The sequence below is a fragment of the Pseudopipra pipra genome, chromosome 2 (assembly GCF_036250125.1).
Source record: "Pseudopipra pipra isolate bDixPip1 chromosome 2, bDixPip1.hap1, whole genome shotgun sequence".
Classification (NCBI taxonomy): Eukaryota; Metazoa; Chordata; class Aves; order Passeriformes; family Pipridae; genus Pseudopipra; species Pseudopipra pipra.
Genome location: NC_087550.1, coordinates 11,078,220 through 11,096,047, shown reverse-complemented (window position 1 = coordinate 11,096,047; position 17,828 = coordinate 11,078,220). Strand labels below are relative to the sequence as shown.

Below are 17,828 nucleotides of genomic sequence, written 5' to 3'. Positions count from 1 at the left end.
ATTTTGCGCAAAAATAATCCAAGGAGATACAGTTCTCAGAATTATTTTCAAGTTCTTATGAAAAAATGTTTCTGTTGCCAGAATGACTTTTTGTTCTAAGTCCCTTTTGCCCATCTCAGTGCCCCTGATTGCAGTTCAGCGACACACTTAAAAAAAGAGACACAGTGGGTCTCTAATGTGATGCACCACTGGTTACTCTATTTCCTAAATTCCATGCATGTCAGTAATATATAATGTTGATTGCTTAAATCTGCTGATAGCCAGAGAGGGAAATAGATTAAAAATCAGTCACAACCCTTAAGGAAACCACCCTACCTACTGAAGTCATTCAATAGGAGGAGTCATGAATTGCAGAAGCTTGACAACAGCTTTACTTTCTTCACTTCATTAGTGTCATGCAGTTGTTTTAGAAATCTAGCGTGAGGAAACACTCAATTTGCCACTTGTCTGTGGATATTACATATTGCTTTTCTCCATTTCCACATGCTGAAACTGTGTTTCTTCATCTGTTTGATATACTGGGTGAAATCAGGTAAGAACCATTAGCTTATTTGCAATCTTGGCTTTAATAAAACATTTAAAAAAATGAATCTTCCTTGATTTAAATTGGCTGAAACAATAAGACTAAACCTTTCGAATTATGCTTAATGGAGCAGAAGATTAGTAAAGAAAATTCTATCACTTTGAAACTGAGAAGTAGGTTTTCATTTTAAAGTAAATAGAACAAAGCCAAAGCCTGGCTGTACTTTGCCCAGTGACACAGTCAGGTATGTGCACTTTGTACAAAGCAGAAATAGTCTTAATATGCTAATGTGAGTTAATTGTTTGTTGTTGGTTTGACAGGTGAACAGGTTTTTAAGTTATGTGTTATGCTTTTAAATAGCAAAATTTAGTTACAAAAAAGAGAGTGGACACTTGAGATTTTCCCCTTTTCAACCACAGAAGATACTTAAATTGCTTGCAAGAGTACGCAGGAATATTAAAATTATCTATTAACTTAAACTGCATGTGTGACAGCCCAGTGCCTGCGTGGATGTTCTGATTGTACAGATGCAGTGACTACTCCAACAAGTGTTCTCAAAGAGCACCTGGGTATTCCTTCCAGGAATAAGAGTTTGAAAAGCCTTCCCCAATGACTCCCCACTAAAAATTCAAAGTACTAAATATGTAAATCTAGTACTTATCTAATTCCACAGTAAAGATACCATCTTTTCTTTTTTTTCTATTTACTTTTCAAATAACTTCTGTCATTTCTCCACCATAAGTAAATAAATTTCTTCCCTGTGACTTTTGCCAGCTAGTAAATAGGTTTTGTCAGTTAAAATAATTTCCTTGTGATAGATTTCTCACTCCGGTGGACCAGACTGTGTCTGGTTTATCTCACTGTCATTTAACTGGCTTTGGAAGAAGTAATTTTTATTTCTACCAAGTGATAAAAGAATCAAAATATTTAAATGGATGTAGAACAATATTTTAGCATGAATCTTTTATGCATTAGATACAAAGGGGTAAATTCTAAGGATCAGTGATTAAACATTTATTTAAGGACAACACTAGGCAAAATTGAAACAGTTTCATGTTTTACCTTTGAATCCAAGTAGCAAAACTCTAATCAGGTGATTGGTTTTTATTTTAGCTTTGTAGATGACATTAGAGTGACAGAATTTATATTTCAGTTTTATTATCATAAATAATTATATGAAAACTAGAGATCAAATGTGACACATTGTATTAACATCTCACATCATGTCACATGTATGATACTTTACCAGTTTCTTGATTATTTTGTCCATGAAATTCAAGGCCACTGCAGCTGAACAGCTCTCAGTTTCCAAACATCTTTTGGATAAGTTCAGGCAATGAAATTAATTGGCTTCCTGTATCACTAGTTAGTCAATAATCTGTCCAGTAATTTCAGTAAAAGTTACCTAAATTTTTCAGTGTCTAAATGAGGAGAACAGTGATATTTATTTTGAAATATAAGTAATTGCACCTTTTCTCACACCTAATAATTGCACTTATTGTCATAAGGTGATAATAGGCATGAAACTTTCGTTTGGTTGATTTGAGGCAGGCAGTTTGAGGCTATTTTTAACACTCTGTAACTTCAGGTCTGCTCTGGTTTTGTGGCTTCCAGCCCAGAGGTGACCAATCTAGTCATTGTAGATACATGGCTTGGCATTAGAGGTGATTGGTCTAGTTCCCTAAATTAGTGTATTAGTGTAGTACTGAACACATTTTTCAGATACCTTGTAAGCCACCTGCACTTACCCTCCACGGCTTTATAGACTGGTGTAGGCTCACTGTCCTTCTCAGATGTGGTGGATTTTGTTCTGCCTGCTACGTGCTTGCTGGGAAAAGGAGAAGAGCTGGGAAAAGGAGAAGAGATAGAACTTGTGACTCAAAAATTCTGAGAAATTCAGGTTACTTTTTAAATTATTTTTTAAGGAACTGAGTAGGTACTATTTCTCTTCTGACTTTTGCTTTTAAAAAGTTGACTTGTTTCAGGAGTATTTTAATGACAGAAAATTGGGAAAGGTGCCATCAAGAATCGGATGGACAAAAGCTTTGTGTAAAGTAAAGTAGCCCACTCGAAGCCAAGAGATTGGCCCAAATTTCTTTGGCCAAAAACCAGGTGACACCACAGTGAAGATGAAGAGGCCTTAGAGAAGAACTGTGACAGGAGTCAATGTTGTGCCAAGACCTGAAGTTGGTTTATCCACACAATGTGACCTCAGCAGTCAAAGGATAATTTGTAAAGGGTTAACTTTTGTTGTTGATCACAAGACAGGGGAAACATTAAGTCTTTTTAGACTTTCTTGAAAATCTTCATCTGCTTGTAGACTGATCTACAGCTTAAGCTTGTACATCCTAACTATCTGAGTACAGACAGAAATGCTAAATACTGCAGTTTGGCTTGTGCCATTATGACCTTAGAGTCTTAATTTTTTCTAAACTTGGAACAAGATCCTTTGTTTCTTGTTTTCTTGTTTCTTGTTTCTTGGTAATGGTGCCCTTATAGTGATCCAAACTAGTAAAGGGTTCTGGTTCATCCCCATGTTTTCAGGCAGCTGTTTCTTATTGATAGGTCAAACAATTAAGGTCTAAAGGTTGGCAGCTCTGCCACTCTGGCCCAAAGAGGAAGAAATAACCCCACCAGTCTTCCTGTTTATACAACACACCCATTGTGAAAAAATTCTGAGAACCTAAATTTGATGGTGAAGTAAATGATCTTATCAACACTGACTACTAATTTGTATCTATATGGAGAAAATATATTGTTCAGGATTAATTAGAATAATTTTGTATTTGAAGGGTTGAGAGGAGCATAGTGGTATCTGCAGAGTCATTAGTTAAACTGTGGCTTCTTGTTGTCCAGTGAACTTTTTGTCACCTCATTCCAAACATCCGGAGTGAAGAAAATGGAAGTTCTCCACTTTCAGCAGAAAAATATGAAAAGAGAAGTGAAGAGATGGTATTTCAGCTGTTCTAACTCATCAAATGACTATAACATTTCCATCTTTTTCAGATGAGGAGAAAAAATGTCCTGAATTTACAGATCTTAATATAGGCAATGCTTTGTCTGGAACGGAACTCCGAGTGCAGCTGCTCCTATACACCACGGACAATCCAGACTGTTCTGAGAGACTCATTGAGCACAATGTTACTGCATCTGAGTACCTTAATACAGCCAAGAAAACTGTCTTTGTTATCCATGGCTTCAGACCGACCGGGTCTCCTCCAGCATGGCTAGGTGACATGAAAGAGCTTTTACTGTCTTCAGAGGATATTAATCTCATTATAGTTGATTGGAATCGTGGTGCTACAACTGTGAATTACCTGACTGCAGTTGAAAACTGCAGAAAAGTTGCAGAAATACTGAAGAACTATGTTGACCAGATGCTGGTAAGGCAGAGCGTTGCATCCATTCCGAATAAGTTTCAAGAGAGTAGTTTAGGTGAGAATGGATATTTAAAGTATGTCTAAAAAGAAATCCAGTAAACAATATCAAATGGCATTTCTTTATAGAAATATTTACTGAACTTACATGCAGTTATTACTGCATATCTCTAACTTCACCTGAGTTTTTATTTCTCTTTCATTGAAGTGTGTCTGAGAGTGCATCTGATTTCTTTAGCCAGTTGTAAATTTTAGGCCTTCTAGAGAGAGTGGATGCACCAGTGGGGAGGTGAAGGGAGAACTATTCAAATAATATGCAGCATTCAAATTTTACAAAGGCTTTGCACTAATCTTGTTACTATTAATCTAATATAATTAAATTTCATTTAAATGAAAAAGAAAACATTAACAGAGGTAGAAATACTAATTCTAAAATTATATAAACTTTTGACTTTAGAGGGAGTTGCTGAAAACAATAGTTGATGCCAGTGGTCTTAACTGGGCTTTTGATTTTTTGCTTGATCAAATGAATAAAACATTATCATCTTGTTTGTGCTGTTTATCACTTGCTTTCTTCCATTCTCACCACTTCTTTTCTCAGCCGTTCTCAGAAATTTTCATTGCTGTGCAATAAGAAAAGATTCATATGGAATTTGAGTAAACAAACCTAACATTTTGAGAAAGGCTGAGGTGAAAGAAGAGAAAGCCTATCAGAATCTGTCCTCTGGAGCTAGGTAGAGTGATAACAATTTGTAATTATGTCAGTAAATTTATTGATATGGAATTAAAAAAAACAAAAGGACTATAAGAACAGTATCCAATTCAGAGTTGGTTAAAAAGGTGTGTTTTGCAAACTTCTTGATACAACTATTTGGTTAGTTGCTGGTTGTAGATTTGCCAGGCAAAACAATGACAGCATGTGCGAGTCGTCATGACTTTCACACTTACAAGCTATTGGGAGGCCTTTCTTAATTCATCTTGAGACATATTAATATGTCAGATGCTGTGTGTCATCCCATCATTTAACAGGGATTCCAACAGGTCTGATGATATTGTTTCAGAATTCTTCAGTAGGTTTTGGTTTGTTTGTTGTTTTTTTTTAATACTGCCTGGTTTGTAGAACAGGCATTTTAAGGCTTCCCAGCAGGTGTGTGTTTGGCACCATCATTCAGCAGCTGTGTGGCGTAAGTATTTGTTAATGGTATTATGTTTGTAATTTATTTTATTGGAAGGATAAAGTAGGGGAAGGTTTTTTTACCTAGTTCATAGTTTTGGTTCATCTTTCTTAAATCTGATAAATGTCTTCCTCTTCCCTCCCCTGCTCCCCTTTTAACTAGTGTGACATTTCAGGAGAAATGTGACTCAAGCTTCCTTTTTACATTTTACTAGTTAAAGAATTTCACAATTACTACACTTTAACTAATACAGTATTGCATACTGAAAAGAACTTTGTAATTTCCACTTTTTTTTTACTGTTAGAAAGTTAGAAATATAACTGAGAGTAGTGACAAAAAGTGAAAACTAAAGCAGTCTACTGATTTCTTTTCAGTTAACTCTGTGTGTGATTGTGGCTTTGGTGTTTTTTTCCCATGATAGATGCATGGAGCTTCTCTTGACTCTATATATATGATTGGAGTCAGTCTTGGGGCTCATGTGGCTGGTTTTGTTGGCCAGAAGTATAATGGCAAACTTGGGAGAATTACAGGTAAGTTTTTTTAATCCCAATACACATATTCTATTGTTCCTTATATTGCCATAGCTACCAATCACATAGATGCTAGCACTGAAATATTGACAAATTAGAACTGACTATTTATTAACATACACGAGGAAAAAAGTATCCCTGGTAGAAGTTCAAGAAATTGTGGAAGTCTGCCTTCAGGACATAAATTACAGGTTAAATTTTCCAACCTGTTTAGTCTCTCAAATGAAAATTGAGTGCTGCATCTAAATGACACTTAACTTAAATGCTATGCTATGTGAGTTTCTGAATAGTTGTATTCTGGTGGTGAGAGCAGTTATATAGTGCATTTCATTTTTATGAAGTGCATAATAGGTATGGTATTTTCTGGGGAAAATGACAAAATTAGTTGTCCTGATTTGATTCCTCATGCTGTTGGCTTATACTAATCTGGATAAAATGGGAGATGAGCACAACTAATTAGGAAGAGAGACAAATTAAGATATGGGTTGATCAGTCTTATCATAGAAACCTTTGCTTTGCTTAGCAAGTTGAAGAGAAGAATTGTGCTGGGTTTTATTTTCGTTTTCATACCAGAAAAATTAAGTCATTGATAAATAATGCTCAAATGTTAGTATTTTATATATCTGTACAGGAACAGAGGCCAGAATTTATAATGTTAGTGTTGTTTTCATTTAGGTCTTGATCCAGCGGGCCCTTCATTCACTCACGAGCCGCCAGAGGGGAGACTGGATCGTACTGATGCACAGTTTGTTGATGTGATTCATTCAGATACTGATGGTAATGACACAGTCTTAACTTTCCTTTTTCAGTTTGAGGAAAGGCAGGAAAGCAAAAGAGAAGGGATAAGCTTTTTCAATAACAGCCAAAAAGTGCTGCAGATGTGTATTTTGTGTTATCGGTAACATTCCTTTGCTGTTCTAATGTGTGTGAACACAGAGGCTGTAAGCACGTGATTGTCACTGAATTAATCACTTCTGAGACAGCCAGTCTCAGCTGTATCACGTCAGTATGCTACAGAGTCACTGCTTAAAATTCTAAATCATGTTACTGTAAGGTTAAGATGAAGAACATTGTAAAGTCTACTTTATCCGTGCTTTAATCTGGTTTAATTTTTTCCTCAAAACCGTAAGTAAACCTTTCAAACCTACCACACTTGTTGCATTATTTGCGTAGTTTCACATCAGTTTCTTTAATAATATTAAAAATTAAGCATTTTACTACACAAATTTATATGTGAAGCTGCAAAATACCAATTTTTGTAATGTTTCGATTTCGTGAATAAGGATAATGTATGGTAAAAAGAAAGGTAGGTCAGATTGAATTAAATCTTACTCATGGAATCTTACTTACTTTTACAGGACACAGACAGATTTTTCTACTCTGATATACTGCTTATATTAGTGTACTTTGGAGTACAATATGCCAAAAATGGAAAATCTTACTCTAATGAAAATTTCATTGTGAAAGAATTTTGGTTGCTGGAGAGAACATGAATTTCATAAATTTCTTTGTGTAAATAATGTCTCAGCTATAGCTGCTTCTGTTCTTTCTCTTTTGTGGCAGTAGGAATCTTACACAAATTTGTATACATTTGTGTATAGCATTTTTCTTATGTATAATTTTTCTTAAAAAGAAAAGACTCCTCAGATTTAACTCATAATATGACTTTGATTTACAGAAATAAAGAATGGTATAATCACAAAAGTTTTCTTTAAGACCTCCATGTTATTTTGTAGTGAATGTTATGATAATTAATTGACTTCATAATTCTGTTTATGGTTTTCTGATTCATGATGCTCTTACTTTAGCACTAGGTTTCAAGAAACCTTTAGGAACCATTGATTTCTACGCAAATGGAGGAACGGATCAGCCTGGTTGTCCAAAAACAGTTTTCAGTGGTAAGTAAAAATGTGTTTAATTAACGAGAAGCGCTTGAGGTCAGATCAAAAAAGGTTAAATTGAATTGAATGTACACTGCACATATTGGGAATAGGGGAGCTGAAACAATTGTACTCTTTCCTTTCATCCCAACTCAGCAAATGAGAAATAACAAAGACATTTTACATTGTTTTTTGAAATATGAATCTTCCTATGGGCATACATATTCCACCATATCTTTAATATTGGTATGGTGGAATTGTGTTATTATATTATATACACAATCTGTATGTAGTGATCATTATTTTTCCGTGGTTATGAATGGCTAGGCATGGGTGAACATGTTTGTATCCAAGTGGTTTGGTCTGGATCACTTGCATATGACATGGAAGGCAAGGTTTCCAAGTCTTCACTCTGTCTTAGGTTCCTGCTGGTGGGCAGTGATGAACAAGTCTTTGGACAGGTCCTTTAGGCTCTCGGATGGAAAGCGCTTTAAGAAAAGATCTTTTGCTGCAGAATTTTGCTCATTTCAAGCTCCATAAATCTTAGGCAAGGTTGCTGCCCATCATTTTTGTTTACTCTTTTTGGATACATTTGTTTCTGTGTGTGTTTCTTATTGCTAATCTGCACAGTGCTGCTACCAATTAAACTGGCTGCAAAGGCACAGGGCTTCCCCTTGTGTGTCTGTGAGCATGGGAGAATCCCTTGAGACTCAGCATCGTCTTCATCTGTATAGTTCTCATAGTTTGTTTTGTTAGGAGAGGAAGGAATTTATTACCCCAGACAACTAGAGAGAAGAATCCCTCAAGTGTTCCTCATGGTAATTTTTGTGCCAAAACTGCCCACGCTGAATGCAACAAGGCAAATTTTAACTCAGGCTCGTGCTTTATAACAAAAAACTCTGTAAGTTTGATATGATTTAGCAGGCTATTTCTTACAAATAAAACCCTGTAGCTTTTCATCTGTGTCTATAATATTCAAAATAGTCCCTAGTTTTTTTTTTTCTTGCATGTGTGCATCCCCTCTATACACTTGGTGTTCAACTAACCAGGGAATAAAAAGCGGGGCTAATTAAGAATGACTTTGGGAAAGGGGATTGCTTAAGTAGGAGAGGTGAGTGGCAACAGCAGCAGTGGCTACAGCAGATTCTGGTGAGCTGAGCACCAGTCAGGCTGAGCAGGGAATTGCTGGAGTCAGAGAAACCCAAATAACAGCTAAGAGAGACCTTTCAGGAACTGGCCAGGTTCCAGTAGATCTCACAAGCTGTGCTAGTGTCGGGACAAGGGGCTATGGTTTCAAACTGAAAGAGGAAAGGTTTAGATTAGATATTAGGAAGAAATTCTTCACTCAGAGGCTGGTAAAGCACTGGCACAGGTTGGCCAGAGAAGTTGCGGATGCCCCATCCCTGCAAGTGTTCAAGGCCAGATTGGATGGGGCTTGGAGCAACCTAAACTAGTGGAAGGTGTCCCTGCCCAAGGCATGGAGGTTGGAACAAGGTGATTTTTAAGATCCCTTCCAACACAAATCATTCTATGATTCTACTTTTCCAACACTTTTTTTTCATTAATAAAAATGATTACATATTCTTTTCTTTTTTTTTTTCTTTCCTAAAGGAATTCAGTATTTTAAGTGTGACCATCAAAGAGCTGTTTTCCTCTTCTTATCATCTTTGAAAAGAAAGTGTGACATAATAACATATCCTTGTAATTCTTACTTGGATTACAAGAGAGGAAAATGTGTTGATTGCAATGCTTTCCAGCCAATGTCCTGTCCAGTACTGGGTAAGTGCTACAATATCTGCTCTGGGCTGGGTGAGATTTTTTGGGAAATCCAGACTTGCTCTTCCTGGGGTTATTCCAGTGATCTGTAGGATCATGTAGAGCCTGATCATGTCCAGAGCTGCCAACAGCTAAAGTAGTTTAAAGTTCATGGCTTTGTCTACTTTTTAGTTATGTCTGTTAGGCAGAGGTGCTGAATGTTCCTAATCTTTGGTCATTATGCTTTCCAGACTGAAATGGGTTCAGAGTGTTTCCCCCTCTCTACAGAGAGATTGCTTCTAATTAGTTCATCACTTCAGGCTTCCAAAGTGTGTTATCATCCCTAGAGTACTTGTGGGTTTTATTTAGGAATAATAATGTTTATAGCAACCTTAGAGATCCTGTGACTCTTCTTTTGGAATCAAGTTTTGATTTGGAAGGGGTTTTAGTTGTTTGGGGTTTTATTGCTCTTAGAGAGGATCTGGGGACAGTTTGAAAAGATCTAGTCTGCAGTAGTGTGAGCATTTTCTACTTGGCAGGGTTTTCTTAATAATGAAATTTCAAAAATACTTAATTAGAAGTTAACTTTCAATTTGTACTTTGTCTTTTTTAACATGCTTACATTAGGATGTGCACCCTACCTTAGTTAGATCAGGTTCAAAGAAGAAACATAAATAGATCTATATATTATTTCATAATAAAACCCAACCATAACAGGACCTTATAGTAGGGCAGAAAGACTCCAGGATTTTACCAGCATGGTTATCAGCCATGCCTGATGCACTTACACAGAATACCCAAGCTAGAGGTGGAGAAATATTTCACCAGTCAGCTGCCAAATTTGTGTTTGCTTGTTTTTTTTTTTTTTTAACCACTGTAAAAAAACTATGGAGAAATGGCAGGCAGCCGAATCTGGGAAATGAGAGGAGAAGCAGCAGCCTTCTATTGAAATCTTTCCTGCTTGCTGCCATGCAGTGGCAGCTCTGCAGCCTGGAACTAGCTCTCCTTGTCCAGTTGAGGTAGAGAAATCAAGAGGGAGAGAACACGATCATCCATTCTAGAAACAAGGACTGTTATCAAGCCCCAAACACAATGACCGTAGAACTGTATAAAATTCTTTCTACATTAAATCCATAAGCTCAGGAGGTTTACAGACTATGTAACATTTTATTAAATAATGTCTACAGTTATAGACTAAATAGTTTAAAAATATTTACTTCATGATTCAAAAGAGAAGGGAAAGCTGTTCTCTATCTGTTCTCTGCAAATATGTGCACTATTTTTTTTGGATTTGTTTTTATAACAGTGCTCTGTAAGCAGTATATTTTGGAATTAGTGCTCTAGAATTAATAGATAACTGTTACGAAATGACAATTTTGGTGATACTACTATATTAGAGGAATTAAATACTTGCATAATACATTCTGTTATACTCCGATGATTCCCATATTTTCCAGGTCAATTTTCTTTCTCAGAGAATATATAAGAAAACTGAAGCCAAATTTTTCACTTTGGGTGAGATTCTCTTGTGTAATCATATGTGTATCATGACTTTGCTGAATGTCTGAAATGAAATATTTAAACTTTGGATTTCAGGTTATCATGCTGATAGATGGAAAAAATGGTTGATAGCAAATAATTCGCCAACAAAAGCTTATTTTGATACCTCGGACCAAGACCCATTCTGCAGTGAGTGACTGAATACACACATAAAGACTCTACAAAAAGTTATGCCTGTTGTTTGTTAGGTGATCTGGAGTGAAAGTGTGTTAGAAGTAGAAAGTCAGTGTTAGCCTCTTCGTAAAATGGTGTAAAAAAACATTGCTGAAGGAAAAGAAATATTCTGGGGTGGGGGTGGTAGAAGAGAGAAAAGAGGGGGAGAAATATTATCAGACATAGAAGGAGGCACAAGGAACAGAATGAGAAATATTGTAACAGCATAAATATAAGGGAAAATCTGCAAAGTCAAGAAGTAAATTATTCTACTAAACCAACCTGAAAAAAGAGAGTAATGTTTAATTAAATCCTAAGAATTACCTTAGATATTTGGTAACCAGAAGAATTAGAATAAAAAGAGGTCTTAAAAAGAAGTGAAACAGTAAGCCTGAGCAGGACAAGCTTTTCATACAAGGTGAGGCTTGGTCTTTTAGGAGACATTGTTAAAAAGCAACATGCCAAAAAAAAAAAAAAAAAGAAAAGAAGTTTTAATTGTGTGTACTGTGGGAGCACAGTTACAGTATTTTTGATGGTTACGAAGTATGGTAGGAGGCCAGGCCAGGTTTCTGAGGGCACAGTGGAGCAGATCATCTTCTACCCAGGTACCCAGTCTGTTTTCCTGAGGCTGTGGTCCTTCCAGAGCAAGGAGATCTAGGGATGGAGTGTGGGAAAGTGCCCGAGATCCCTCTTCTCTTCCCCAGGCTTCCCCATGACTTTTTCTAGAATCCACACAGAGGTTTTGGCAGGTTGACTTCTCTGAGGGAAGGCTGCTTGGAGGACCTGTCCTGCCAAGCAAGGCATGGGAATGCCTTCAGCTTTTACCTGCTGATTAATCAGCTCACCCAACTAACTGGTCACTTTGCCTCTACGTAAAGCTTCTGCCAATGCTGTTCTTCCCCTCTCCCTGAAAATGTACCTCAGCTGTTTTCTGAATATGTCACTTTTGTGGGTAGTGCAAGAGTGCTGCTACACTGACAGCTCAAATATCCCCTCTTTGCCAAAACCTGAAGGTGCTAGTTAGGGCTTAATTTTATGGTTTTTCCTTAGGCAGCACAAACTCTTCATGCTAATTTTGGTGACAGCTTTCTGACGCACATCCTGTCCATGTAAGAACTGGAGGAAATAACACACTAATTATACAGAAATCCAAGTAGCCATTTGGTAGAAGCTTATTTCTGTCGATAGCTTTCTTATTCTTCTTTGAACTGGTAGCTTAAAAGTATCATCATCCAGTGGATACTTTTAACAGGGTGATAATAACAACTGTATCTTGTTGAGGTAATTTTTTGACTTTCATGGTTTTCTATTTCTTTTTGCAGTATACAACTACTTACTGGACATTACTACCTGGAATAAAAGCATTAGGAGAGGTTTCATTAAAGTTAAAATAACAGACTATGCTGGAAACACAGTAGAATCAGAGATGAATAGGTATGTTGTGCTTTGTCTTTACAACTATTTTCTCACTTTATAGGACTAATTTTCTGAGTTTCATAAACCTTTTAACTTGTTAACTTGTCAGTTGAAAAAGTATCATGAAGTTGTTAACACCTGGCCATGGCACCTTTTCCTGAATACGGCTCAGTGTAAGAGGCAATGCCTCTAATACTGAAATGGTCCTTTCCCAGGTCCTTGCATGGAACTGGTTTGAATCCAGTTCTAGCTGTCCTTGTTCTGAATGCTCGAAGTTGATGCATCTTGCAAGATTTCTGATCTTAATAGTAATGCTTAGCAACAATGAATATTATTCAGCTAACAAAAACCTGACTAGAAATAATATTTTTCTTTAGTGAAGCTTCAACATTTCAGCAATACAAGAGAGTCAAAATACTAACTGGATTTTACCAAGACATTGAAAAAATATCAAAAATTTCCTTGACCTTTTCTACGAAGACTTTAATAGGCCCAAAACACAAGCTTAGGATTCTCCAGATGACCCTGAAATCTCTTAATAATCCGGAAAGGTAAGTTTTTGTCATGTATTAAAGTTGGGTATCCACTAAACTGCTTGGGATATATCCTCAGGAATGTGCATTTCCCTGTATTGATTGTTTTTTAACTGCATATTCTTAAATGCATGAATGTTCTTCTCATCCTACTGATGATCAAATTTGTCCTGTGGAAGAGCTGCTCTGTACATTAACATTTAGTGCACAGCACCCCTGTATTTGAGATGTCCCACATGCTGCTCGTCACTGCAGGCTGCTGCTGCTGTCTGCTCGCAGCGTGCTCTCAAGGACCAGCCTGACTCACACCTGCATGGTTAACTTCTTCTCCATAAGATAAATCCCATTAAGCACTTTTCTGATTTTACTCATGTGTCTGTACACAGCTTTTCACACTCAGGTATGAAATGGGACTCTTCAGTTACTGAGTGACTGGAACAGGTTTTTTGGTCTTGTTGCTGAAGGTAAAGACCTTCTAAGACCAGAACAGAGTCTATATCTGCTTACACTTAAAATTAAATAATCTGCTTTTTTTTTTTTTGTAATTGAATTAATTATTTCTTGTTTAGAATACTTCATCAATATTACCATATGTTCATTTTTTAAACCTCCAGAGTCACTTGTACAGTAGCACTAGCAATTAAATTTTATATTTGCATCTTGTGAAAATAACACATGGAATAGGTAAGAAATATCCAGGAGTAGCAAGCATACTTTACTTGAGAGTTGTTAATTTGTTTTTATGAATGGAAGATTCAAGAAAGTCAGAATTTAAAATAAAAACCTAAAAGTGGTTATCAAATAAGTAATGCGTGAGAATAATATTACAATACAAGTAAGTCTTAAGTCAGTATATTTTGTTAACTTGAGATATACTATTTAAGGCTTTCTGATGTGGTGTGTGATAATAATCTAGTAGGAATTGGGTATTGATACTTCGTAAAAGTTATAAAACCTTGTTATATTAATCTGTTTTATATTTATGGAGAAAGGGGAGGAGATGGATGGGAGAGACTTAGGAAGAAACAAAACACTCAGTAATCAAAATAGTACCCCAGAATGTACATATACTTGACTTTATTAACTTGTTGAAGGTCATAAGTCTAAAGCTCTCAGCGCACTGGCATGATTTTATTTAAAAGCATTTGGTGATGAGAGATAGTCCAAGTTCTAAATCACATTTCAATTTTACTTCTCAGCCTGATGGTGATAAATCAGAAGATATATTTCATGTTAGTCTGTCAGCATTTGGGAGTTTTCAGATAGTGATCTAGCAAATAAGAGAGGTTTTCAGGGAACAGCCCTCATTGGGTTTGAGTTTTCATTCCTGTTAGTCTGCTTTTGTTAGTTTAAAAGTAAAATGCTCTTGATATGCTTTAATACAGGATCCACTGAAGTCCTACACATGGAGCCTCATCAGACTGCAGTCATATCGACATGTTAAATACTTTTAGATAGCAATGAAAAACAGGGCATTGAATCAGAATGTGAAGGGAATTTAAATGCAGATGTTACAACACTATTGGTTGGCATAATTACATAATTGCTCATTGTAATTATAATTATCTGTATTTACCTTAGTTTCATATAATTACAACAATTACTTGAATACAGGATGATCAACTAGAAATTACATTGAAAATATTTAAATTATTCTTAAGAAAGTAATAGGTAAAAACCAGGGGACAAGTGCAGGGATAAAAGACAATAGGATTCTCTGTCTCCCCAGATCTGGGTTAATAGCAAACTGTGGGAGTTTGGGGAATATCACTGATAATTGTCAGTTTGTCTGCTAGGCTGACTATCCACTATCCACACAGATGGTGTGTGAATTTGGAAGTGCTAAAAGATACATATAATTTTCAGACTCTTCTGGATTCTGAGATAAATCATTTCTGCTCTGCCATGAAACCAGAAAGCTTTGCTAACTTGTGCATGTTCAGATGTCAGCTATACCAAAGAGCTTATGATCCTGTCAGTCAATTCAAACTCAATTGATGGGGAAGGTGAATGTCTCAAAGATGCTTAGCCCAGACACCTTTGGGTTTTTTAACAAAAACAAGAACAGTGATAATAAAAAAGACCTTATTAGTATGTCTTTTTAAGAAGAGAGTGTGTAATGCCCATGTGTTTTAGCAGACAGCAGAGAAGCCACATGGGGTGAGGGATTATGAAAGCCTCACCTAACAAAAACATTATTTAGTGTTTTGCTCCTTGCTCAGGGCTGCTCTCCTATAAGGCATTCTTGGTACTCAATAGCCACAAGCTGAGATAGATTGCACTTCAAATGAGATACAATATGTTGGAAATCATATGCTTTTATTTCTATAATTCATTATTATGGTTTGTCTAGGTATTTTGTCCCCTGTGGCTAGATAAAAACAATACTACAAAAATAATATAATAGTAAACCATTAAATTTAAATCAAAATGAATTGTGGATAAAGGACTGGATGAAATTCTATTTCACTGTATGCTACATCCCAGTCTGAGGTTGGGTATTGTGTGGTATAACCACATCTGTGAGTTCAGAGCAACAGAGAAGATAATTTTAAATAAAATAAGTATCATAGCTTGTATGCCCTTAGAGATGCCATCAGAGGATGTAGCAGTTGCTTGTTCAAACCATCTCTCACAGTTCATCTATAGCAGTGCATGAAGGGCAGAAATGTGACCTGCCTCTGCCCTAAAAGGCATTGCATCTATTTTGACCTCAAAAAGTGATATTTTGTGTATCCGTGATTCCCTTTGTGACCTCTTTATATGTTTGTGTGGTATTATGCAGTTCTGAGTTTTCTAGGTGTTTAGAAGACAAATGACTCTCTTGCATTGAACTTTCTCACACATGCTGTCATTGCAAGGGAAAAAGAAAATATTGTGATGTAGTTTTCTACTTTCCTCTGTGAAATGGAAGCAGAGACACTTTCCTACCTAGGGAACTTCAAATAAATTATTCAGGCCCAGAGTTAACAGGAATTGTGCAGGTTTTGTGCCATGGTGCTAAAGAGTTATTCTGGATGCAGATTAATAGCTGTAATGGATGAAATGCTGCATATTCATACTTAAGACTAGTGTGATACACTTCTTACTCCTGCCACTTTGCACCATCCAGCTGACGAATGGTAGTTTTTCACAGTCTGGTAAAACTACTCTAGGGATGCATAAAACAGAGTGTAAACTCAGACAAGAAGACACTTCTTGTTCTGAGTACCATCTCTGAGAGCTTGTAAACACTGCAGGTTTAATAATTCATATACAGGAACATTTTTCTGTTAATGTTAACTGTTTTTGTTGTGCAATTTTTTATTTTTTTTCTACTTTTGTAGGTTGCAGCTGTGCAGATACGATTTTGTACTGATGGAGAACACTGAACTGACCTTCAAACCTATCCCTTGCTCTGAGAAGGGTACATGAAGAGAGAGCTACTGCTAACTTAATTTTTCTTACAGCAGTGACATTTTGATGCTTCCTCAGGATAAAGACTGCAATGAGAAAGAAAATGAGATAAGCTAGATTTATTTTCAAGTCTACCTGGTAATATGCATTACTTGCTTCAAGTGCCTTAGGCTGAAATTAATTGAGAAGTTCGGACATGTATGTGTTTGGGAAATTATTCGAATAAAATAAATGTATCATGGTGGAGAACGTACAATGGTCTGTTCATCATTGTTTGTTAGCAGTGAAGCAACTACTGAATTAAATATGAATTATCTGTATAATCCTGGCACATTATTTGTCTTATGTATATTTAATTATTTATTATTTATAATGGCTTTTACATGGAGACATAATTATCTGTCTACTAAGTGAATTTAATATACTGCACATGTGATCTATAGATCTAATACACAACAGTTTTGCTGTGCTGTGTTCATTGGATAAATGAATCCACATTTTCTCATTATATAATGTCTCAGTGTGAGAACTGCAACAATAATATTTGTGAGCACATATTTAAATTTGGAATTTAAATCAGTTGTCTTTATGCCCATTGTAGATGAATGTTAGTGCAACATTCAGCTTTATGTTTTTTATGAAAGCTACGGACAGTGAAGAGTTGTTTGAGATATGAAGTAATTCTAAAGTCTGTTTTGAATAGAATAACTTAAAGGTGAAATAAATGTATTTCTGTTCTGTTGCTGGTTGGGCCTCTTGGAGTTAGAGGTGCTGCTCAGGTTGAGATTGATGACAGCTTTTCACCTATTGGGATGTGAACAGGACTAAACACTACATAAACATTTTCTCCTTCAGTTCAGAAAAATGTTTTCCAGTCCCAGATTGCCTTTCCTGATGGAACTGATTTAAGAACAGAAAGCTGTATTTTTCTTCTGTAAGGTTGTTGTATTTAACACTGGTTTCTCATGTAAAGGAATGGCACTATCCTTTTCCTTTCTTTCCCGTGACCCTGCTGTCCCTGCTCTTGACAGCCAACACTTGGTTGAACCTTTTAAACAATTTCATCTGAACGTCAATGGAAGGGGATGTCCAAAACCTCTTGCAGTAGTTGGATTTCTAGGCCTTCCTTGATAACTGAGATCAAACCCAAGGAAGTATTCCATTCTATCCCTTTACGTAAACAGAGGTACAAATACGAGGAGAGGAGGGATTGATGCTCTCTTCTCTTCCGGGGAGGTCTGGAGCCAACAGGTTCCCTGCGGCTGGCTCTGCTCGTGTGGGAGTGAGGTCTGGTCAGGGCTGGTCAGGGCTGTCATTTCTCTTTCTGATCCAGGAAGCGGTCTGGTGCTGTGGCATGAGTCTGTCTTCTCAAGGGAAGTATTGAGATTTCATTTTGCTAGCTCTTTGTTTTGCTAGTTCCAGGGTTTTGATTGTACATATCCATTTTGGCTTTGTCCCTTTTTGTCCCTTTTCCTTTCCCCTTCCCTTTTTTTTTTGCAGGAGCTGTTTGGGGTTCTCATGTTTATATGT

The 17,828-nt window shown here is 36.5% G+C and overlaps 1 protein-coding gene across 1 annotated transcript; it reads left to right on the top strand.

The window, feature by feature from the left end:
* Nucleotides 1-339: 339 nt before the first annotated feature.
* LIPI (lipase I) lies at nucleotides 340-16,548 on the top strand. The gene is made up of 10 exons (XM_064643966.1): nucleotides 340-532; nucleotides 3,530-3,906; nucleotides 5,497-5,605; nucleotides 6,281-6,382; nucleotides 7,414-7,503; nucleotides 9,097-9,264; nucleotides 10,837-10,929; nucleotides 12,276-12,387; nucleotides 12,747-12,920; nucleotides 16,229-16,548. Exons 1-10 carry the CDS (start codon nucleotides 484-486, stop codon nucleotides 16,314-16,316), a joined length of 1,362 nt encoding a protein of 453 aa, XP_064500036.1. The 5' UTR covers nucleotides 340-483; the 3' UTR covers nucleotides 16,317-16,548.
* The last annotated feature ends 1,280 nt before the right edge of the window (nucleotides 16,549-17,828 follow it).